The 24804-nt window shown below is 39.4% G+C and overlaps 1 protein-coding gene across 1 annotated transcript in view; it reads right to left on the reverse strand.

Annotated features, from left to right (window-relative positions):
* Positions 1–17034: 17034 nt before the first annotated feature.
* frmd3 (FERM domain containing 3) overlaps positions 17035–24804 on the reverse strand; it is a 168889-nt gene continuing 161119 nt past the window's right edge. Inside the window, exon 14 of the mRNA XM_072281086.1 lies at positions 17035–17680. Within this exon, the coding sequence (XP_072137187.1) occupies positions 17079–17680 (602 nt within the window). The 3' untranslated portion in view covers positions 17035–17078. The remainder of the gene's footprint in view (positions 17681–24804) is intronic.

The following is a 24804-nucleotide window of genomic DNA, read 5'->3' on the forward strand; positions in this document are numbered from 1 at the left end:
CAAAAATAAGTTGCTTATTTTGTTGACTATGACCACCAACAACTGAAAATGATATAATGGGAGCTGGGGGAAAAGCCACAAACCATATGGACCCAATTAATAAATAAATGTATAAACATGAGGCTATAAACAAAAAGAAGCTTTCACCAATGACCCATCTGGATGTTGGAAGGAGGGGATTTCACTCAGGCCCACTGCCCAGGTAGGGAAGCCAGCAGCGGGGTCGCTACAGCGAAAAAGAGCTTTGACCAGTGTCCAATCAGCATTTGGGATTGATTAGCAAGAGCAAAATAAAGGAAGGCAGGGAGGGGCAAGTGTAGCGGCCATTGTCAGAGCCAGAGTGATGATGTTGAGGCTTCCAGGAAGAGGGGCTTCAGTCAGGGAAAGGAAAACTCCAGATTAACTTTTTTTTCCTTCTCTTCTTTATATCTGCTCAGCTAGGACAGCAGAGATGTCAGGCAGGATAGTTGAATGCTCCTCTTTGGGGTGTAGGAAGGCAGGGTGACCTCCAGTGTCCCTGATGACTACAACTGTGAGGTGCATCCATCTGTACCTTTTAACAATCTGCGTTAAGGAGTTGGAGCTGGAACTGGATGAGCTCCAGATCATTCTGGAGGCTGAGGGTGTGATAGATAGGACATACAGAGAGTTAGTTACACCCAACATGCAGGACACAGGAGAGCAGGTGCCATTTGACATTTGGAAAGGGTTTAAGGAGACAGTGCAAAGTGGCCCTGTGAACATTGCCCTAACAACAGGTATATCACTTTGGATGCTCTTGGGTGGGTGGGTGGGTGGGTGGGGAGGGGGGTTGCTGCTGGCCTAAGAGAGGGAAGTCACAGTGGCTGGATTTCTGGCACTGAGCCTGCCTCTGTGACTCAGATGGGGAAGGAGGCAAAGAGGCTCGCTGTGGTGATAGGGGATCAGTTGGTTAGGAAAACAGACAGGAGTTTCTGAGGGCAAGAATAAGATTCCTGGATGGTATGTTGCCTCCCAGGTGCCAGGGTCCAAGATATCTCAGATCGAGTCCTCAGCATTCTTAAGTAGAAGGGTGAAAAGCCAGAATTCATAGTCCATGTACAGTAGGTACCAATAACATGGGTAAGATGAGTAATGAGGTTCTGCATAGGGAGTTCAGGGAATTAAATGCTAAGTTAAAGAGCAGGAACTCCAGGGTTGTGATCTCAGGATTGCTACCCATACCCATGTGCTAATGAGGCCAAAACTAGAAAGATTTTACAGTTTAATACGTGGCTAAGGAGTTGGTGTAGGAGGGAGGGCATAAGATTTTTGAATCATTGGGCTCTCTTCCAGGGAAGGTGGGACCTGTGTAGGTGTATTGGTTTGCACCTGAACTGGGGTGGGGGAGGTTAGATAGAGGTGGGGTTTAAACAAGAGTTGCAGGGGCATGGGAACCAGATTGCCAGAACAGTTAGTAGAGAGGTTGTAGAGGCAGATGATAGTAAGACCTCAGACAATGTTAAGAATCAAAAAGTTGAGCAGGGTGTGTCTGGTGTCCAGAGCTGCATATATTTCAATGCAAGAAGTATTGTAGGAAAGGCAGATAATAGTGCTGAAGATGAGGTAGCTGGTTTACAAACAGAGGCAATGTGTAGTGCGAAGAGGCCACTGAGAACAGGGCAAAATTGCAGTCAACAGGATGAGTTGCAACTTAAAAGGCAGACAAAATCAAAAGAGTGAATACAGGACTGAAGGTATGAAATTAGAGGATTGGGAAGCTTTTAAAAACTAACAGACAGCAACTGGAAAAGCAACACTCACAACACGCTGGAGGAACTCAGCAGGTCAGGCAGCATCCATGGAAAAGATCGGTCGACGTTTCGGGCCGGAATCCTTCATCAGGACAGTTCCAGCCCGAAATGTTGACTGATCTTTTCCACGGATGCTGCCCAACCTGCTGAGTTCCTCCAGCATGTTGTGGGTGTTGCTTTGACCTCAGCATCTGCAGATTATTTTGTGTTAGCAACTGGAAAAAGTCATTTAGAAGGTAAGGATGGAATATGAAAGTAAGCTAGCCAGCAATACTAGAGGATACTAAAATTTTCCTCAGATACATAAAGTGTAAGAGTGGCAAGTGGATATTGGACTGCTGGAGAATGATGCTGGAGAGGTGATAATGGGAAACAAGGAAATGGTGGACAAACTGAGTAAGTATTTTGCATCAGTCTTCACTGTGGCAGACACTAGCAGTATAGTGGAAGTTCCAGGTGTCAGGGGTCATGAAGTATGTGAAGTTACCATTATTAGGGAGCAGGTTCTTGGGAAACTGAAAGGACTGAAGGTAAATAAGTCACCTGGACCAGATGGTGTACACCCCAGAGTTCTGAAAGACGTGGCTGAAAGAGATTGTGGAGGCATTAGTATCATCTTTCTAGAATCACTAGATTCTGGAATGGTTCCAGAAGATTGGAAAATTGCAAATGTCACTCTACTCCTCAAGAAGTGAGAGAGGCAGAAGAAAGGAAATTATAGGCCAGTTATTCTGACCACACTGGTTGAGAAGATGTTGGAGTCCATTATTAAGGATGAGGTCTCAGGGTACTTGGAGCTACAAGATAAAAAAGACTGTAAATGATAAAACAGGGGACTGTGTAGGGACTGATTCCTTTTATGTTATAGGTCAATGATTTGGATGATGGAATTGATGGTTTTGTTGAAAAGTTTGCAGATGATATGAAGATAGTTGGAAGGCAGATAGTTTTGAGGAAGTAGAGAGTGGACAGATTAGGAGAATGGCCAAAGAAATGGCAGATTGAATACAGTGTCAGGAAGTGTATGGTCAGCACTTTGGTAGAGAAATGAAAGTGTTGACTATTTTCTAAATGGAGAGAAAATTCAAAAAACTGAGGTGCAAAGGGACTTAATGGTCCTTGTGCAGGATTCCCTAAAGGTTAATTTGCAGGTTGAGTCTGTGGTGAGGAAGGCAAATGCGATATTAGCATTCATTTCAAGAGGACTAGAATATAAAAGCAAGGATGTAATATTGAGACTTTTTAAAGCACTGATGAGGCCTCACATGGAGTATTATGAGCAGCTTTGAGCCCCATATTTCAGAAAGGATGTGCTAAAACTGGAGAGGGTTCAAAGGAGGTTCACGAAAATGATTCCAGGATTGAATGGCTTGTCAGATGAAGAGAGTTTGATGGCTCTGGGGCTGGACTCACTAAAATTCAGAAGAATGAGGGGTGACCACATTGAAACCTATCGAATGGTGAAAGGTCTCAATAGAGTGGATGTGGACAGGATGTTTCCTATGGTGGGAGAGTCTAAGACCAGAGGGCACAGCCTCAGAATAGAGGGGCTTCCTTTCAGAACAGAGATGAGGAGGAATTTCTTTAACCAGAGAGTGGTGAATCTGTGGAACTCTTTGCCAAGGGCAGCAGTGGAGACCAAGTCTTCATGTATATTCAAGGCAGAAATCGATAGATTCCTGATTGGTCAGAGCATGAAGGGATCGGGGAGAAGGCAAGGAGAATGGGAGTGAGAGGAAAATTGGATCAGCCATGATGATTAAAATATGGAGTAGACTCGATGGACTAAACAGCCTAATTCTGCTCCTACATTTTATGGTTTTTTTGCATAATAGCCAGAAGTAAATCATGTAATGTTTCTACTGTTCATCATTATACTTGCAGAAGGTGCACTTGACATTGAAGAAACTGATAATCAGAGACTGAGTATGCTCCAATTATGTTACATCAGTGGAAATTAAACCCCGTCAATGGGCGTCTCCCTCTCAAAATGAAAGACATCCATATATTACACAAACATGAGGAATTCTGCAGATGCTGGAAGTTCAAGCAACACACATCAAAGTTGTTGATGAATGCAGCAGACCAGGCAGCATCTATAGGAAGAGGTACAGTCGACGTTTCAGGACTAACTGAAAGAAGAGCTAGTAAGCATTTTGAAAGTGGGGGGGGGAGGGGAGATCCAAAATGATAGGAGAAGACAGGAGGGGGAGGGATGGAGCCAAGAGCTGGACAGGTGATTGGCAAAAGGGATATGAGAGGATCATGGGACAGGAGGCCCAGGGAGAAAGAAAAGGGGGAGGGGGAATAACCCAGAGGATGGGCAAGGGGTATAGTGAGAGGAACAGAGGGAGAAAAAGGAGAGAGGGAGAAAGATGTGTGCTACACATGCTGTTACACTTCCTCCCTTACCACCATTCAGGGCTCCAGACAATCCTTCGAGGTGAGGCGACACTTCACCTTGTGAGTTGGCTGGGGTGATATACTGCGTCTGGTGTTCCCGGTGTGACCTTCTATATATTGGCGAGACCCAATGCAGACTGGGAGATCATTTCACTGAAAACCTACGCTCTGTCCGCCAGAGAAAGCAGAATCTTCAAATGGCCGCACATTTTAATTCCAGATCCCATTCCCATTCTGATATGTCTATCCATGGCCTCCTCTACTGTAAAGATGAAGCCACACTCAGGTTGGAGGAACAACACCTTATATTCCATCTGGGTATCCTCCAACCTGATGGCATGAACATTGACTTCTCAAACTTCCGCTAATGCCCCACCTTCCCCTTGTACCCCATCTGTTATTTATTTATATACACACATTCTTTCTCTCTCTCTCTCTCCTTTTTCTCCCTCTGTCCCTCCCACTATACCCCTTGCCCATCCTCTGGGTTTTCCCCCCTCCCCCTTTTCTTTCTCCCTGGGCCTCCTGTCCCATGATCCTCTCATATCCCTTTTGCCAATCACCTGTCCAGCTCTTGGCTCCATCCCTCTCCCTCCTGTCTTCTCCTATCATTTTGGATCTCCCCCTCCCCTTCCCACTTTCAAATTGCTTACTAGCTCTTCTTTCAGTTAGTCCTGACGAAGGGTCTTGGCCCAAAACGTCGACTGTACCTCTTCCTATAGATGCTGCCTGGTCTGCTGCGTTCACCGGCAACTTTGATGTGTGTTGCATATACTATTACATTTTCTTTGAGAGTTCTGCAGTATTCTGGACCCAGACTTTCCTGTAGAGATTCCAAGGTGCCTCAGAGGACTGATAGTTCCATTTAATATCAGAGAATTTATACAATATACAACTTGAAATTCTTGTTCTTGACAGACATCCCCAAAAACTGAAGAGTACCCCAGAGAATGAGTGACTGTAAAGATGTTAGAACCCCAAGGCTCCCCCTACTCCCCCTCCCATGCTCAAGCAGCAGCAAAGCAACGACCCTCCTGCCCTGCACTTACTTCAGCAAAAAAGTATCAACACCCTTCACCAAGCTAGCAAGCAATAGCAAAGCCCCCCCAAGAAAGACCATGATCTGCAGTACGACAAAACTAAAAATACCCTCAACAATTTGACATACCACAGACTCTCTCTCTCTCTCCCTCCCCCTAATAAAGGGACAGAGAGATGTCACACAGTGAGATGTGAGACTAACAAGATATTTAAAAAAACACTCGCTGATTTACGGCGTTAAAGTCTGCCATGTCGCTTCCCCCTCCCCCCGGAGTTCTCCGACTGAAGAATCAGCAGCAAAGTGTCCCCCACCAAATAGAGATCGAGAGAGCCAACCGAGTACAGAGGCCTCTGACAGCTGACCTGCTCCCAATATTACGGGGTACTGGCTTAGAATCAGCTCATCCTCGGTGTCGTAAAGATTCAGAACCCCGAAGGTGCATTTGTCTTCTTTGATTGTCAACAGTACAACTGAGAGAGCCAGAATAGATCTTTGAATGGTATAGGAAATGAGAGATGTGGTGGGACTGACAATGAGCTCTGGATTCAACACCATCATCCCCTCACAACTTATCAATAAGCTCCTAGACCTTCGCCACAAACCTCCTTGTGCAAGTGGATCTTCAATTTCCGCAATTGCAGACCTCAGTCAGTTCAGATTGACAATAGCATTTCCTCCACCATCTCCATCAGTACAGGTGCACCACAAGGCTGTGTGCTGAGCCCCCTGCTCTACTCACTTTACACTTATAACTGTGAGGCTAAGCACAGCTCCGATGACATATTCAAGTTTATTGATGACACCACTGTTGTAGGCAGATTCAAAGGTGATGGTGAATCAGCATATTGGTCGCTTGAAACTCTGGCAGAATGGTGCCATAATGGCAACCAATGTCAGCAAGACCAAGGAGCAGAGTATTGCCTTCAGGAGAAGGAAACCGGAGGTCCATGAGCCTGCGCTCATCAGAGGATCAGAGGTGGAGAGAGTCAGCAACTTTATATTTCTCAGTGTTAGCATTTCAGAGTATCTGTCCTGGGCTCAGCACACAAGTGCAATTATGAAGAAAGCACAGCAGCACCTCTACTTCCTTGAGAGTTTACAAAGATTCGGCATGACATCTAAAACATTGACAAACTCCGATAGTTATGTGGTGGAGAGTATATTGACTGGCTGCATCACAGCCTGGTATGGAAACACCAATGCCCATATACAGACAATCCCACAAAAAGTAGTGGATATGGCCCTTCCCACCACTGGAGCACATCCACATGAAACACTGTCGCAGGAAAGCATCATCCATCATCAGGGAACTCCATCACCAAGGACATGTTCTCTTCTTGCTGCTGTCACCATTAGGAAGAAGATACAGGAGCCTCAGGACTCACAGCACCAGCTATTATCCCTGAACCATCAGGCTGTTGAACCAAAGGGACAACTTCACTTGCCCCATCATTGAAATATTCCCACAACCAATGGATTCACTTTCAAGGACTCTTCATCTCATGTTCTCAGTATTTATTGCTTATTTATTATTATTTATTGCTTATTTATTATTATTTATTTTTGTATTGGTACAGTTTATTGTCTTTTACACTGGCTGAAGTTGGTGCAGTCTTTCTTTGATTTTGTTTGGTTATTCTGTGGATTATTCAGCATGCCTGCAAGAAAATTAATCTCAGTATTGTATATGGTGACATATGATCTTTGATAAATTTAATTTGAACTTTAAATATATTTTTGATTAACTATTTTTTGTTTACATAATTCTTTGCGGGTTATATGTAAAAGAATGTGAACAGCATACATCATCACTCCACCATGTCATATGTGCGCGCCTCATTAAAGTAAAACACTAAGAATAGACAGATTATTCCCAGCTCCGTGTTTTCCTTTTAATTAGTTTTATGCCTTAGAGTTACAAAATGTAACATCAATCATCAGGGTCTTGAACCAGAGTGGATCACCCCAGCACTGATCCCACAACCTATGGGCTCACTTTCAAGTACTTCATATCTCATGTTCTCAATTTTTATTATTTATTTATTTCCATTTTTAGTATTTGCACAATTTATTCTCTTCTACATTGGCTACTTGTTCGTCTTTGTGTGCAATTTTTCATTGATTCTATTGTGTTTCTTTTTATTACTGTGAATGCCCACAAGAAAATGAACATTGGGTAGTAAATAGTGACATCTATGTACTTTGATAATAAATTTACTTGAACTTTTAACGCTGAGGAGAGATTTGAATACAAAACTGAGAATCTTAAATCTGTGGCATTGTTTTACTGGGGACCAATGTGACCACAGAAGTAATGGATGTCCAGGCTGATGGAAATTAGAATATAGGCAACAGAGTTTAAGACAATCTGTAATTTACAAAGAATAGAAAATAGCTGACCATTTACAAACTTTATAAAATTCACTGCCATTCTATAGAGAGGAAGTTGAGCATCCTACAATGAAGCTCTGCTTTCCTTGTAGTTGATAACAATCAGTGTAATGTGCTGCTACAATAAAAATGGAACACAGCAGAAATACTCAGAGTATCAGGATGTATCTGTGAAAAGAGAAATAGAGTTAACATTTCAGTTGAAGATCATCAGAACTGGCATAGAGGGGGGAAAAAAACAACAAGGTTTTAAGCTGCAGAGAGGGTGGTGGATGGATAGAGAGACGGACTATCTTTGATAAGGTGCAGCCGGGATTGTTGTTGCTGTCAATTGGCAACCAACCTGCTATAAACTATTTCCTCATGTTCTTATGGCAGGTAGCTATATATTTTAAAAAGGATTACTATAAATTGACAGTAATAACAAATTATTTGAAATCGTGGTTCCATTTCCAATGGCATACACTGGAATATTAAAGCAGAAGATAGGACATAATTATTTAAAAGATAAAGTATTAAAGATCAATGAAAATTCTTTTGTTCAAATGCACTTTTATTGTTGATTTGTTATGGTTATAACATATAAAACAATCCAGGCATTATTTAACATTTAAATATGAAATGCCAACCTTTTCAACATTTAATAGCCTAAATTTACAAGTGATTCCCTGTATGATTGAATTTTTCATGATAATATTCTGATTTTCCCCAAAGTTGTTTACAAAGGTTGGCCAAACAACAATTAGTGAACTATCCTACTTACACAGCATACCACAGCAAGAACACCACAATGTGAATACATACTATATATTTTATCTCTGCTATCCACCTCAATTCTCAACAAAATCATAAAAATTATCTCTATGTATTTCTACATAGTTCATCTAACTTTTATCAATTATGTATGTAAGTCAGTAAATGAAAACAAAGTGAAAATTTGACAAAAGCTTTGATGAAAACAGTTCGTTATGAATACAATAATGCAAAGAGCCTTTTGGGATACTTTATAATTTCATGTTGACAAATGATACAAAGGTAATACAAGGAACAGAATTCACTGTAAATAACTTTGTTCTGCTCTCTTTAATTGCCCTTCTGCTGTCCAAAAAGATACCATTTTGTTCATTTACAAGCAAGCATCTGATGCTATAGGAAGTATCTTTTGTTAACTCAATTGTTGCAAAGATTAATTCACATTTTTATTTATTTGCTTTAATTATTTAACTTAGCCATCTTTTGAATAAAATTTTATTGCAACATTCTGTCAGTAAGAATGAGTATGTTTCAGCAACCTGATTATAAAAAGATCAGTTTAATATTATTAAGAATTCATGTAATTCAGTGGAATCTGATAACTGGACCGTATCAGTGGAAAAAGTTTTCTCATTATTTTACTGAATTCAGCACTTATGGTTAACATCTCATTATAATAATTGGCTTCAGTCAGTTCCTACCAGTACATTGGTAAGCAGCCTGACAGTCAAAATAATTAGAATAGTACACAAGGCTTTTTAAGAAAATGATACATACAGTATTTGATCATGCTTTAGTGCTCATTTATTAATTTTAATTTAAATTAACTTTAAGTAATTAATTTCTGATACTTTATTGATAATCAATATTTAATCATGTTGAATTGTACATTCTTTTAACTTAATTATTTAACTGCTTACTTTCAAAATAGTTTTATAGTTGTGATGTTTATCTATAAAACCAACTTGCCAGTCAATTAAGCAATAGAAAGAATTTTACATTTCAGTACCTCCACTCTCATAATGCACTATACAACTTAGTTCAATATATGTTAGCTCAATTTTGATAATATGATTGAATCCATTTACCAATTAAATGCTGTAATCATGGTTTTGGTCTGTACAGAAAAGTAACTCCTATACTGTGCATCTGAGTACAAAGTACTGTGCTGATTTTGAAACGGTGCTGAAACACACAATGAGACTACATCGTAAAGGTCTAAAGAACATTTTATAGAAAACTGCTGCATAGAAGCAGAAATTGCCAGAGACTCCAGTGAGTCAGCAGCAAGAGTAGATTTTAAATGATTTGTTTTTACCTTCACAGTATAAATTATTTTGATAAAATTTTCATCCATGACATAAAAGCTTTCATATTTTAACAGTATGACAGAATTATATCAATATGCTTAGTAATTTTATAACCTGATTATGAAGTGAAATAATTATTGAACATATTTAGCATAATGCAAGTTAAATGGATGAAAAATACTATGTTTTACCACTGTAATACAGGTCAGAGATCAATGGAATTCCTAGAAAATTTGTGGGAATGTTTCATTTTCAATTATTTACTCCCTTTCTCTTGTTTTTCTGGCAGTCTCCTACTGAAGTTATGGCAGTAGATTCGAAGATCATCTATGCAAGTTATAGACTATTACCATATAAATTGTTTTCAAAACAAAGGAAGACACTTTGGTTCCATGCACACGACTAATGCAATGAATTAATTCATAGGAAATTGGCATATTTAGAGGTGAAATGCATATGCACAGTATGCAAACTAAGTGGCAATGCATTGATCACCATTTTATTTCAGATGCAACTCCTAATATTCATTTCTGTGAGTTTCCATCAAGCAGAATCAGATGGTGATATAATAGTTGTTAACTGTGCTTCTGCTGGTTTTGTGTCTTGCCCAGGTCCAGTAAGAACCCTATTGTCTAAATACATTGTATAGACAGTGTAATTTTTTCTAAAATTATTAAGGTATTTAAATAAGTTTAAAGAATTTAAATAAAAATTTTATAAACACTGGTTATTGAAGTATATAATGCTTTGTAAGCAACAAATGGAATTTCTATAAAGACCTCTTTAAAAAGGTGGAGTGGTGAAACTTAATGAGATGAATATTGTTTTCTGTTCAACTTGTGAATGATATTCTGGTGGAGCAGATCACCCACTTCATCTGGACAATTTTTAATGAAAGGTTACAAGAGATAGCCGATATCATTTAAAATACAATGTGTTTACTTGCAGACTGAAATGTACCAATATAACAATGATAGCATATTTGAAACAACTTCAGTAATTTGCTACCCCAATCAAAGATTTTTAAATCATTGAAATCCTGGTATCGTAATTAATGACTGATGTAATATAAAATGCTACTTTTTTTGTAAAAAGTCAGAAATGTGACTCTACGAAGTATAAACTTTTGATATATGAAAACTAAAAGCCTGAAAACTTGTAGATGGAAATGTATAAGGCACTTAAAAACTTTGAGAAATGAAAATAGCAAAATTGTTGAAATGTGAAGGAATTATCAGTAAGCTGCATCAAGTAAAAGGTTCAGGTAATAATAATTGACCCGGTCATGCAAGGATAAAGCTCTGGCAAGCAAACAAAAGACAAGCAAAACGCGCCACATATAAACAGTTAGGTAAAGGTGAAATTAAGGGTGTTATACTGTAAAAGAGCATCAACAGAGCTAGAATTGTGGTACCATGGTCAGTACAAAAAATAAGCTTAGCCAGAAAGATTTGAAGAAAACTAATAAAGATTATTCCAGGAACTCAGTAATTTTAAGGAGGCATGGATTTGGTTCATTAAGAATGAAGAGTTGAAGAAATAGAAAGCTATTTTTTAATGGGAATAAAATAAGAATGCAGAAGAGCACACTCTCACCTATAACCATAAAGGGAAACTTCATGATATTAATTCCAAAGGCACACCTGAGCAGGAACTGAAAATATTCATAAATTGTTGTAGAGATATGGATCAAAAAGTCAATCAGCTTTTCAAGATATTCTATCCACGATGGTATCTATCAGGATCTGTGCTTGGGCCACAGATATTCTCAATGATTTGACCGAGACTAAATGCCACATTTCCAAGTTAACTGATGATGCAAAGCTGGGTGACATAGTGTATGATACAGACAAGCTAATTAAACATTAGCAGATATAATGTAGACATGTGAATTTATACACTTCAGTGCACAACACAGAAATAATGAGAGACTGAGGAATGATGTTTATAGGTATCTGGATGTCCTTCAACAGAAGTCATGGAAGGCTAACAAGGGCAGCAAGGAGATAGGAAAATAAATAGTAGGTTGTCCTTTAGTACACAAGCTTTTACTCTGTGAACTAAGATGTCTTTCTGTATTATATAGGGCCTTAGTGGAACAACACCTTAATTATTGTCTCATCTTCATCTTAGTCTGTCCCTCAGGGAGCGTATGACTTGTGTGAATTCTGAGGTGATTAAAGAGGCCTATGTAGAAACCTCAGTCTTCTCTATAGATGGGACAGAAAGTGCCTAAAGATGTCTGGCAAGTGGATGGTCTGTGAGGTGGCATGGTCTTTCTCTCATTTACTCTGAGCTTCTCAGTTGTCCAACACATTGAAATCTAGGTTCTCAATATCAAATACTCCTTCTCCACTTAAAGTTGCATAGTTCGGGGATTCTCAAGAGGGTTTCCAGAGAGCTTTGAGCATGCCCTTCAGTTTCTGCTGTCTTTCTTCTGAATCCAAAGACTCTAACCATGATCCGAGTATACCTGATTCTATTCCACAACCATCTACTCAAAACAGTGCTGCTATATCCACACCAACAACAAACTGAAAAGGCCATATTCCAGTTAGAACATAACAAGGCTTCAAGGGCAAATAGTATCCTCACTGAACTAAAACTTTGCAGTAAAGAACAAATTCAGAATCTAATTGTCAATATCTGAGGAGAAGAGGATAGACCGCAGCACCTCAGTGATGCTGTGACCAGATCAACTTCAAGAAGTGAGGCAAGTGCAACCTTGGTAATTACAAAGGCAGACCGCTGCTGACTGCTGTCTAGAAAGGTCATTCCTCGTTCCTCCTCAATCATTGTCTCCTAGTGGCAAAGCTGCACTCTGAGTCACAGTATAATGTTCAGTTCTGGTCTCATTGCCCCCAGGAAAGGATGTACTTCCCATTGAGGGAGTGCAGCAAATCACTTTCATGTATTCGTAGTACTGAAATACTAGTGAATACTGAGGTGATTCTATAGATGGTAGGTTTGCTTTATGAAGAAAGATCGAGTAGATGAAGCCTGTATTTTCTAGAGTGTTAGCTTTTAAAATGGAGTCTGAAACCCTTGAAAGGGTTAAAATAAGGGGTGCTCTATCTATTCATCAACACCAATTTGCTGATGAGAAAACTTAGTATGATTAGGTTGTATGTGAACTATTTGATTAAAGCAGGCAACCCGAAATTTGACAGAAAACCTACTCATGCATTTAGAAGAGTAAACCTCACAGAATCTTACAAAATTTTCCTAGGCTCTTCAATCTGGATGAAAGCAGGATGCTTCTCCTGTTGGATCTGGGACTAAGGGAAGATATTTTCATGTAGAGGAGGGGAGTTTTTGAAACTCTCAGACTCAGAGGGCTGTGCAGGGTTGGTCAATTAGCTCATTCCAAGAAAAGATTGATATTAACGGAATCAAGGGATATAGCAACAGAAGTATATAGAGTGGTAAACAAGGCTTGCCTTCGGCAGTAAATGCAAAGGGTAGGAATCAGGAAGTCATCATGCAGAGGTATAAATCTTTGGTTAGGCCACACGTGGGAGTATTTCCCAATCAATCTATGTTTTGTTGCATTTTAATATCCTTTTCATTGTTCTGATTGCTGTTTAATGTGGGTACCAAGAGACACTACACATTGATTAAAATAGTCTTGGATTCATTTTCTAAATGCTCTGAATACTATGTAAAACTTTGGAAATATTTCTATTTCTTATTGAATTCCACATTTATGAACCACTTTTATTGGTAGATTAAGATAGGTTTTCATCCAATGCTAAACAGTCTGTATTAAAATATTCAATTACTCAGATTACAGACTAGTCAGGAATAGATTTTGTTTATCACAATTTTGTCAAACTTAAGCATTTATTTTTGGAATTGACTACTTGCTTTTCACTATTCGTTCTCTCTCAAAAGATGTCAAAATTACACAAGAAAAGTTTTGTCCAACTAACTGCACATCAGTCAAAGGAGCACATGAACTAATGTGTATGTTCTTGAGCTCTGGATTTATCTTTGTATAATTCATCATTTCTCTACATTTCTCCACTTTTAAAAATTGTATTTAAAATTCAGCCGCTATCCTATCATCTCTCATGTAGCGCAATACTGCAGTTTACACAATGCTGCAAATGTCATGAGATGATTTTACTGTTTCATAAAATAACTAAGATAAAATTTTCCTTTTTTTGATACTTCAAGCTATTAGGTTAGAATGGAATTAGTTATAAGACCATAAGACATAGGAGCAGAAGTAGGCCATTTGGCCCATCGAGTCTGCTCCACCATTCAATCGTGGGCTGATCCAATTCTTCCAATCATCCCCACTCCCCTGCTTTCATCCCATACCCTTTGATACCCTGGCTATTCAAGAACCTATCCATCTCTGCTCTAAATACACCCAGTATCTTGGCCTCCACAGCCGCTCATGGCAACAAATTCCACAGATTTACCACCCTCTAACTAAAGTAATTTCTCCACATCTCAGTTCTAAAAGGATGTCCTTCAATACTGAAGTCGTGCCCTCTGGTCCTAGAATCCCCTACCATAGGAAATAACTTTCCCATATCTAATCTGTTCAGGCCTTTTAACATTCGGAATGCTTCTATGAGATCCCCCCTCATTCTCGTGAACTGCAGGGAATACAGCCCAAGAGGTGTCAGACATTCTTCACACAGTAACCCTTTCATTCCTGGAATCATTCTCGTGAATCTTCTCTGAACCCTTTCCAAGGTCAGTATATCCTTTCTAAAATAAGAAGCATAAAACTGCACACAATACTCCAAGTGTGGTCTCACAAGTGCCTTATAGAGCCTCAACATCACATCCCTGCTCTTATATTCTATACCTCTAGAAATGAATGCCAACATGGTATTCACCTTCTTCACATCCGACTCAACCTGAAGGTTAACCTTCAAGGTATCTTGCACAAGGACTCCTAAGTCCCTTTGCCTCTCTGCATTTTGAATTCTCTCCCCATCTAAATAATATTCTGCCCATTTATTTCTTCCACCAAAGTGCATGACCATACACTTTCCAACATTGTATTTCATTTGCTGCCACTTTGCCCATTCCCCTAAACTATCTAAGTCTCTCTGCAGGCTCTCTGTGTCCTCAACACTAACTGCTCCTCCACCTATCTTTATATCATTGGCAAATTTAGCCACAAATCCATTAATACCATAGTCCAAATCATTGACATACATCGTAAAAAGCAGCGGTCCCAACACCAGCCCCTGTGGAACTCCACTGGTAACTGACAGCCAGCCAGAATAGGATCCCTTCATTCCCACTCTGTTTTCTGCTGACCAGCCAATGCTCCACCCACGCTAGAAACTTCCCCATAATTCCATGGGCTCTTAATCTTGCTAGGCAGCCTCATGTACGGCACCTTGTCAAAGGCCTTCAGAAAATCCAAGTACACCATGTCTACTACATCTCCTTTCTCTACCCTGCTTGTAATTTCCTCAAAGAATTGCAATAAGTTTGTCAGGCAGGGTTTTCCTTTCAGGAAACCATATTGGCTGCGGCCTATCTTGTCATGTGCCTCTAGTTACTCCATAATCTCATCCCTAACAATTGATTCCAACAACTTCCCAACCACTGATGTCAGGCTAACAGGTCTATAGTTTCCTTTCTGCTGCCTCCCCATAACTCATCTAGATTAAACCTAAACATTCCAACCGAGTTTGCATTATAAAATTAGATGTCTGCACTGCAATTACTTTATCTGTAGGTAGCTTGTATTTTTTTCTTTACCATATATAATAATTCATGTGCATTAATGTATCATTTCCCAATAAAAGATCTGGTGATAAAAGTGGGAGAGAAGTCATGTATCATATCCTGTGCTGCATGATACAAAGTTCATAGAAACGTGCAGTATTTCCAGAGATCAATTATAATGGCCAAAAAAGTCTATTCAAGTCTTACCTCAATAAATACCTATGAAATTTCTTGTCTGCATTTACTAGCAGCAATATTCAAAGCCAAAGTTAATAGGCAAAGTGACTTTTCTAATCATATTGAAGAACTAGATGTTTGAAAGTCTATGAATAATTTTATGATCCATATTATTTTCACATTACTCTTTTTGACTTTCTAACTTGCAATAGCCATACTGACTGCTGTTTAGTAAATTTTACCATGTATCTGTGCCATTGCAAAAGAAATGTGTATAAAATTTCTTATTTGTGATTGAATTACTGAAACATGATCCTATATATAGAAACAGAATTAATTCTGGCCATATTTCCCATTAAACATTTTCTGCTGTTGTGAAGAAAAATGTAGTTTTGTATATTGACCCATCATTATTGCAACTGTCTGTGGTTGTCTATATATTGTACTTCAGTCTCTTTTATTGATACATTTCAGTTTGCTTAATGAAATGAACAAGTGAATGTATGGAATGAAATGAATGAGTTCAGGCAGTTTCACAATGGTTTTAGATTCCTCATCTCATTTCCTTGGAACACAATAATTTCATGAACTTAGTCCAAAAATGGCAGCATCACCTTGCATTTTCTAAATGCCCCCATCCATCCATCGTACCATATCCCTTTCTACCTGGAAACTTCACAGATTTTGAAGAATATCATTACTTGAGTTAAATTTCAGTGGTTTGAACATAATTTCGCCTCTCAATGTCCAACCCTGCCTCCCTATCGTGACAGGTGGAAATGAGTAAGGCTGGCTAACAGGTGAAGCTGTATAGGCCAAGTACAATGTATTGCAGAAACATTGATGAATTCCAACCATACCATCGACTTTGAACGACGGAGACAGGAGGTCATCAACGGTCATCACTGGGAGCTAAGGGCCCAAGAAGAAGAAACAGAATTTCAAATGCCTTTTTGGATTTCTGTCACTCTTCCACCTAAGCTACAGTGGATAAGAAAGAGGATCTCCAAAAACCTTCACTCACAATTTACCTGGTACTTCTAGTTATTACAGTCATAACTGATCATTTCCAGTAAACAGGTTATTGACTTCATCACAGCATAATAAAGTACCATTACTAAAGACAATGCCTTTTACAGTGAATACAATTTTGAAGCTGCCTAAACTTAATCAATTTATCAAAACAGTTGTTCATCTGCATAGAACCTTTTGAATGTTGTAGTCACCAGTGGGAGAACAGAGACACATAATGTTGTGCACTCACTCAAGAATACAATGATTTTGAACACCAGATAAAACTTGACCATAATTTTAAAAAATTCTTTCATGCCACACCTAATAATGTGGATGTTAAATTCAATCATTTCTTGGAGCAGATTTCACTTAAAAAAACTGAATAAAAGTTCCTGAAATACTTTTAAACCACATTAAAAAGGTACAAAACATAAAAACAGTAAAAACAGCAGAAAGAAGTTTTGCTCAGAGAAGTCGTTGTACCTGCTTGTCCAACTGCACACTGGTGTAGCCTCACGAGCTGCTTAGCTTGTCAAGGATGTAGTGTATTTTATATGTCAGCCACTGTCTAAGCGGACAGTAGTATTCATTGTGAAACTGCTCAAACTCGGGCGTCTGCCGGATTTCTCTCAGGAAAGAAGCATCTATGTCAGATTCCAACAGGACCAAAAGAAGTGGGAAAGCAAACAGCATCAAACCCAGTCCCACCACAAGCAGTTTCACAAAACTCTTTGCCAGTATATTCAGATGTCTGTTGCTTGTCATCAATTCAAAACTCCTAACAAGTACCCAGTTCACTTCCTTCAGCTCCTCCACTTCTGTAATCAAGAGTGTGTTTTCAGGGGCATCTAACTCATTATATGAGCCTCCATCATCCTTCTGGTTCCCCACTGGGTGACTATTAAAAAACAAATCTATCCCACCATCTTCCACAGGAGTAGGCAGGACACTGGCACTTGGATTATATACTAACTCAGATATGGTGAGACAATCTTCGCTCATTTCCTCTTCGTTTTCACATTTGGTTTCTGCCACTTCTCCAGACTCATTATGCGGCTCTTTCAACTCTTCCTCACTCCGCGCTAATTGATCATTTATTTTCAACAGCTCTCCACCTGAAAGACCAGGAAATTCAAAGATATGAATCAGTACTTATTCTTTCCCCTGATAATTGTGTGAGAGGCTGCTGGTAGAAAGCTGCCTCTTGTGTGCTTTTTAAAATTTATGATTTCTTTCTTTTAAAGTGCACTTAAAAACAGTAAGCAACTCCAAGAGTCATTATTAATCAAATTTTTCAATTTGAATTTACAAAACACATACAACCCATGAAGCATTTGACACTTTCTTTGACAGCTGGAATCTGTCTGCTCATAGGGTTGTGTATGGATTTACATTTTTCCTTACAGTGCAGAAAAGTACATATTGCACATTTGCCAAAGTTTCTAACTAATATTCTGGACATCAGTCCATCTTCTAACTTCTACTTATTAATGCACCTAAACAGCAAGGTGACAAAGTGTGGAATTAGTACTATTCCCCATTTGTAACTAAAATAATTTCTTACTGCAGAAATACACCAGTAACTGTACAATTTTCATTTTTGTTTCTTGTGTCACCACAATGTCACCATTAACTGTAAACAACAGCTAGTAATCGCTTTAATAAATTATTCTAACCATTGTACTTGTGCAGATTTTGGCTAATTCTTACATTTCAATCATTTGAAATTTCCATGGGAATTCTCAATGTCTACACCACTGTTTTAAAAATTTTGAGGCTTTTAGCCAAAGTTAAAGCAAGTGAATGGAATAAAAAGCATCAAAATACAAGACAAAAATTTACACAACTACTACATTTTGAGGTAAGCTTAGTCCCCACATATAAATAACTAATATTGGATCACTTTCATAATTTTAAATGCTTGCAATGCACAATATTCATAGAGGAATCAATTGGGGAATTGTGTTTCCTTCTGTGCACCACATTTTAGGGAGGATGTCGAGGCCTGAAAGATGCAGAAGGGATTTAGCAACCATCATAACAGGAAAGTGTGGCTTCACTTATATATAAAGAGTCAGTAACCAAGGGCTCAAACTTTAGGAATTTGACAAAAAAAGCACCATTATTTGAGTAAACCTCTTTTACATAGCAAGTTGTGATTTAGAATGTATTTTTATTCAAGTACATATGACAGGGAAAACATTAGAACATTTGGGGAAAGAGTAAGGAAATAGTATTAACAGGACAATCCTGACAAAGAACCAACACACAGACACAAAACCTTTCTTGATACTGCATCATTCTGTGATATTTTACTGGATTCATATATTTTGCAGCATTCTATGGAATATTGGCCACTATATGTCAGTGCCTACAACTGTAATAAAGAGTTAGAAGCAGCTATAATTGTTTTATAGCAACAGGGGAATTCCACAATGCTTCACTTTCATTCACTTATTCCTGAATTTTTGTTAGTGAAAAACTAGATCTGTTAGGCATAACTAACTGTGACCACAACTCATCTATCTTTTCTTGGACAACAGCTCCGGTTGCTATTGTTCATGCCTTTCATGTTCATGTTGATTATGTATTCATTATAATCTTAAGAGGTTTGAAAGGAAAGTCCATCTCTGATACCCAAGACTAAAATTAAACCAAGACAAATTAAAAAAATTTAAATTCAAATCAAAGCACAATTTTACTTCAAATATAGAATAGGAATCAGCTATTTAAAATATACATCAGCAAATTAACTTAGAATTTTTTCCATCACTTCTACCATTTAACCAAAAGATTATTCATGCAAGAAGATATTTGTAACAGAAGAAGGATGTTACCAATTTCTCTGACTATAATCTTGGGCCCATGTTTCAATAATCGAATATAGGCATCCTTAGAACAGTGGTTCACCATCTTAAGGTGAATGCTTCTTCTTGTCTGGATCTTCAGCAAGCCTTTCACCATGTTTACTTGTTCTGTTCTACTGAAATAGTAATTTACTCTTCTTGTACTTCTGTGTTTTAACTGTGAACTTCCCAACAGCAGAGCACATCAGACTCTAGGACACCGAGTAAATGTCATTTGTATGAAGGGGTTTAGGAATACAGTCACAAGGGAAATGATGGCTAAAATTACAGTTATTTATAACACTTACCAAACCCCGCTGTAACACTGTACCAAAGAGATTTATGGACTAGAAATACTGCTACGTTTTGCTAAACTGAATACCATGGAATTGTATAGCACCCTAATATGCCAGTGAACATAAATCTCACCTTTCCATCCCAGCGAGTCTTTTCAGCACCACTTTCTAATGCCACCACTTCCTTCCAGATTCCCTAATCAACTTTAATTGTTACGTTTTACAGGAAAATGCTGCCTCTAAATTTTACTATCTCGTTTTTAAACACCCAGCACATCGGATGTTGTTTTCCCTCTAGCAACTGCTTCAAACCTTCTTTCACCATGTCCTGCCTTACGCTATTGCAATCAGCATTCCCCAGTTTAGCAATAGCCTTATCTCTTTCCATGATTACATTGAAACTTACTAAAACTATAGTTGTTGTTTCCAAATGTTTCCACCACGTTCCTATATAGCACCTTCTTCAGTAGGGCTCTCTACATACTGCTTCACGAATTTCACTTGAAATCTTTTTATAAATTCCATCCATCTAAGCCCCTTACACTATGGCCATTCCAATCAATATTTGGGAAATTAAAATCACTTACTACTATGACCCTATTGTTTTAACACTTTACAGCGATTTGCCTACATACCCATTCTCCTATTTCATGTTGGAAAGCCTATAATATAACGATCAAAATAAATTCCCGTTTCTTATTTCTAAGCTCTATCCATTGCTTATTGATATCCAGGATATCATACCTGTGTACTGCTGTAATGCCCTCCCCTTTTGGAACACACCCGTCACGCTCAAAATATTTATACCCAGAATTGGGATTTGACATTGGCTTCATGGGAGAAGCCAGAGAGCGGTAGTTGACAGTTAGCGCTCTGACTGCAGACCCCTGGCTAGTAGTGTGCCACAGGGTTCGGTGCTGAGTCCATTGTTTTTGGTCATCTATCTCAACGTCCTGATGATGTGCTGAATTGGATCAGCAAATTTGTGTATGACACCAAGTTTGGGGTTGTGGTAGACAGCAAAGAAAGCTTTCAAAGCTTGCAGCAGGTTCTGTACCAGCTTAAGAAATTGGGCTGGAAAATGGCAGATGGAATTTAATGCACCCAAGTGTGAGGTGTTGCATTTTGGGAAGACAAACCAAGGTAGGGTTTACACAATGAACAGTAGAGCTTTGAGGAGTGCAGCAGAACAAAGGGATCTGGCAACATAGATCCATAATTCCTTGAAAGTGGCATTACAGCTGGAAATGCTCATAAAGAGAACTTTTGGCACATTGGCCATTATACATCAAAGTATTCAGTTCAGGAGTTGGAATGTTACATTGAAGTTGTATAAGGTGTGGTGAGGCCAGATTTGAAGCATTAAAGTGAATTACATAGGCATGAGAGAGAAGCTGGCCAAAGTTGATTGGAAGGGGACACTACCAGGGACGATGGCAAAACAGTAATGGCTGGAATTTCTGGGGGCAATTTGGAAGGCCCAGGATAGATATATCCTAAATAGATATATGCAACTGTACAGGGTACTGGTGAACCGCACCTGGAGTACTATGTGCTGTTCTGGTCTCCTTACTTGAAGGATATACTGGCTTTGGAAACGGTGCAGAGGAGGTTCATCAGGTTGATTCCAGAGATAAGGGGATTAGACTATGAGGAGAGATTGAGTCGCCTGGGACTGTACTCGCTGGAATTCAGAAGAATGAGAGGAGATCATATAGAAACATATAACATGATGAAAGGGATAGATAAGATAGAGGCAGGAAAGTTGTTTCCACTGGTAGGTAAGACTAGAACTAGGGGACATAGCCTCAAGATTCAGGGGAGTAGATTTAGGATGGTGATGAGGAGGAACTGCTTTTCCCTGGGGGTGGTGAATCTGTGGAATTCTCTGCCCAATGAAGTAGTGGAGGCTACCTCAGTAAATATATTTAAGACAAGGTTGGATTGATTTTTGCATAGTATGGGGATTAAGGGTTACGGGGACAAAGGCAGGAAGGTGGAGATGAGTCCATAGCCGTGATCTTACTGAATGGCAAAGCAGGCTCGATCAGCCAGATGGTCTACTCCTGCTCCTGTCTCCTATTTCCCGATTTCAAAGATGAAGAAGTACTCTAAAGGCAGGATGAGGCAACTGTAGCTGATAAGGGAAGTCAAAGACAGCATAAAGGCAAAAGAGAGGACACATAATTGAGCAAAAATTAGTGGGAAGTTGGGTGATTGAGAAGCTTTTAAAAACCAACAGAAGGCAACTAAAAAGCCAAATGGAGCGAAAATATGAAATATGAATGAAAACTAGCCAATAAAACAAAAGAGGATACCAAAAGTTTTTTTTTCCCAGATATACGCAGAGTAATAAAGAGGCAAGAGTGGATATTGAACCACCAGAAAATGATGCTGGAGTGATAGTAATGAAGACAAAGAAATGGTGAAGGAGCTTAAAAAGTATTTTTCATCAGTCTTCACTGTAAGACACTAGCATTGTGTCAGAGATTTGTAAGTGTCAGGGGTCAGACATGAGTGTAGTTGATACACTCAACTAAGGAGAAGGTGCTTGGGAAGCTGAAAGGTATGAAGATATGTAAGTCACCTGGATCAGATGGACTACACCACACGGTTCTGAAAGAGGTAGCTGAAGATATTGTGGGGGCTTTAGTAATGAATTTTCAAAAGTCACTAGATTCTGGAATGATTGCAGAGAACTGGAAAATTGCAAATGTCACTCCACTCTTCAAGAAGGGAGGGAGACAGAAAAAAGGAAATTAAAGGCCAGTTAGCCTGATGTCAGTGGTTAGGAAGATGTTGGAGTCCATTATTAAGTATGAGGTTTTGGGGCATTTGGAAGTGCATGATAAAGTAAGCCAAAGTCAGCATGATTTGTTTTTAAGGGAAAATCTTGCCTGACAAATCTGTTAAAATTCTTCGAGGATAGACAGAGACAGTGGATGTTGGTTACCTGGATTTTCATAAAGCCTTCGACATGGTGACACACATGAGGCTGCCAAACCAGATTAGAGCCCATGCTATACATGGACAGCTGTGGAGGCCAAGTTATTGAGTATATCTAAAGCCGAGTTTGATAGGTTGTTGATTAGCCAGGGCTTCAAACGTTACAGGGAGCAGGCAGGAGAATGGGGTTGAGAGGGATAATAAATCAGCCATGAAGGAGGAATGGTGGAGCCGACACAATGGGCCGAATTCTGCCTTTCTTATGGTGTGCAGTTCTGGTCACCTACCTACAGGACAAATATCAACGAGATTAAATGAGTACAGAGAAAACATTCAAGGATACTGTTGGGACCTGAGGACCTGAGTTCAAGGGAAAGTTCAAGTAGATTAGAATTTTATTCCCTGGAGCAGGAGGGGAGATTTGACAGAGGTATACAGAATTATGAGGGGTATAGATAGGGTAAATGCAAGCAAGCTTTTCACACCGAGTTTGGGTGAGAATAGAAAACGAGGCAATGGGTTAAGGGTGAAAGGTGAAATGTTTAAGGGGAACACAAGGGACAACTTCGTCACTCAGAGAGTGGTGAGAGTGTGGAACAAACTGCCAGTGGTGGATGTGAGTTGGATTTCAATGTTTAAGGGATGTATGGATAAGTACATGGAGGGGAGGGGTGTGGTGGGCTTTGGGATCGATGGGATCAGACAGAATCTTGGTTTAGCACAGGCTAAATGGGCTCCGGATTTCCAGCATCTGCAGATTTTCTCATCTTTGTAATACGAGGAAGCACTATTGTTTCATTCTAATTCCAACTGAGTAATAATAAAAGACAACCTAATTCCAAACATAAGAGGAAATCTTGAGCAACACACACAAAATGCTGGAGGAACTCAACAAGTCAGGCAGCGTCTATGGAAGGGAATAAACAGTTGACGCTTTGACGCGAGACTTTTTATCAGTACTGATCCCACCCAACCTAACATTACTCAGCTAAACAGGAAATTGCCAAGATGGACCCAGCTTTCCAATATATTTGCTTTTTGCCTGATTCAATCCTCCAATTGTATTGGACCCATATGTTCCAGCTGGTTAAATTTTCATCCCATCTGTTCCAGCTGGTTAAACTTTCATCCCATCACTCAAATTGGAAATTATTTCACAAAAACTTTTAAAGTCAAAGCATACAACAGAAAAACGTTTGAGGATTATATGTCATTTTAGAATTTATAGAATTTGTTACAGAAATTCTCATTAATTAACAATTAAAGCATTTAGCCGCAATTACAGGCACGCTGCCGACCTGTAGTTCTTCTTAGGAGAAGGTGCTACGTGAACATAATTAAGATATGTACAAGACAAGGAGTGGCACAGTGGAGCAGCTGGAGGAGCTGCTACCTCACAGCTCAGCCATCTGGATTCAATCCTGACCTCAGCTACCATCTGCACACTCTCTTCCTGTGTCCAAATGGGTTTCCCTCTGGCATTCCAGTTTCCTGGCACATCCAAAAGACATATGGGTTGATGGACCACCATAAACTGGCCCTAATGGGTAAGCGCAAGTAAAATCTGGGAGGAAGTTGAGGTAAACGAAATGGGATTAATATAGGATTAGTGGGTCGTTTGATAGTTGACACAGACTTGGTGGTCTCAAGGGGCTGCTTCTGGGCTAAATCTGTACTGCAAACCATCACTCTCTCGACTTCAGAGCAAGCCTTGGCTTTCAGTCTGTACATTTCCTTCTGAAAAGGCACCTTTTTCAGCGGGTGTGCTGAAAATGACCCTATTTCTGTCCCTACATCTCAGCGTAGCCATTAACTTTTAATCATTTTCTACTGTTTACAGAATGACTTTCCAGTCCACATTCCACAAACTTTTTCCTGCGCATTTCATTATCAAGTCACTCACGTTGTTACCCATAACCTGGGCATCAGCGAGTACTTTCCTTTAAAAATCATTCAAAAACAGAAATAAAAAGTCATGAGGTTGTGTTCATGGGTTCAATGTTAGGAATTGGACGGCAGAGCAGAAGAAGCTGTTCCTGAGTCACTGAGCGTGTGCCTTCAGAGCATTGCACCTCCTTCCTGACAGTAACAATGAGAAGAGGACATGCCCTGGGTGATGGGGGTCCTTCATGATGGACCCTACCTTTCTGG

The sequence above is a fragment of the Mobula birostris genome, chromosome 17 (genome assembly GCF_030028105.1).
Source record: "Mobula birostris isolate sMobBir1 chromosome 17, sMobBir1.hap1, whole genome shotgun sequence".
Classification (NCBI taxonomy): domain Eukaryota; kingdom Metazoa; phylum Chordata; class Chondrichthyes; order Myliobatiformes; family Myliobatidae; genus Mobula; species Mobula birostris.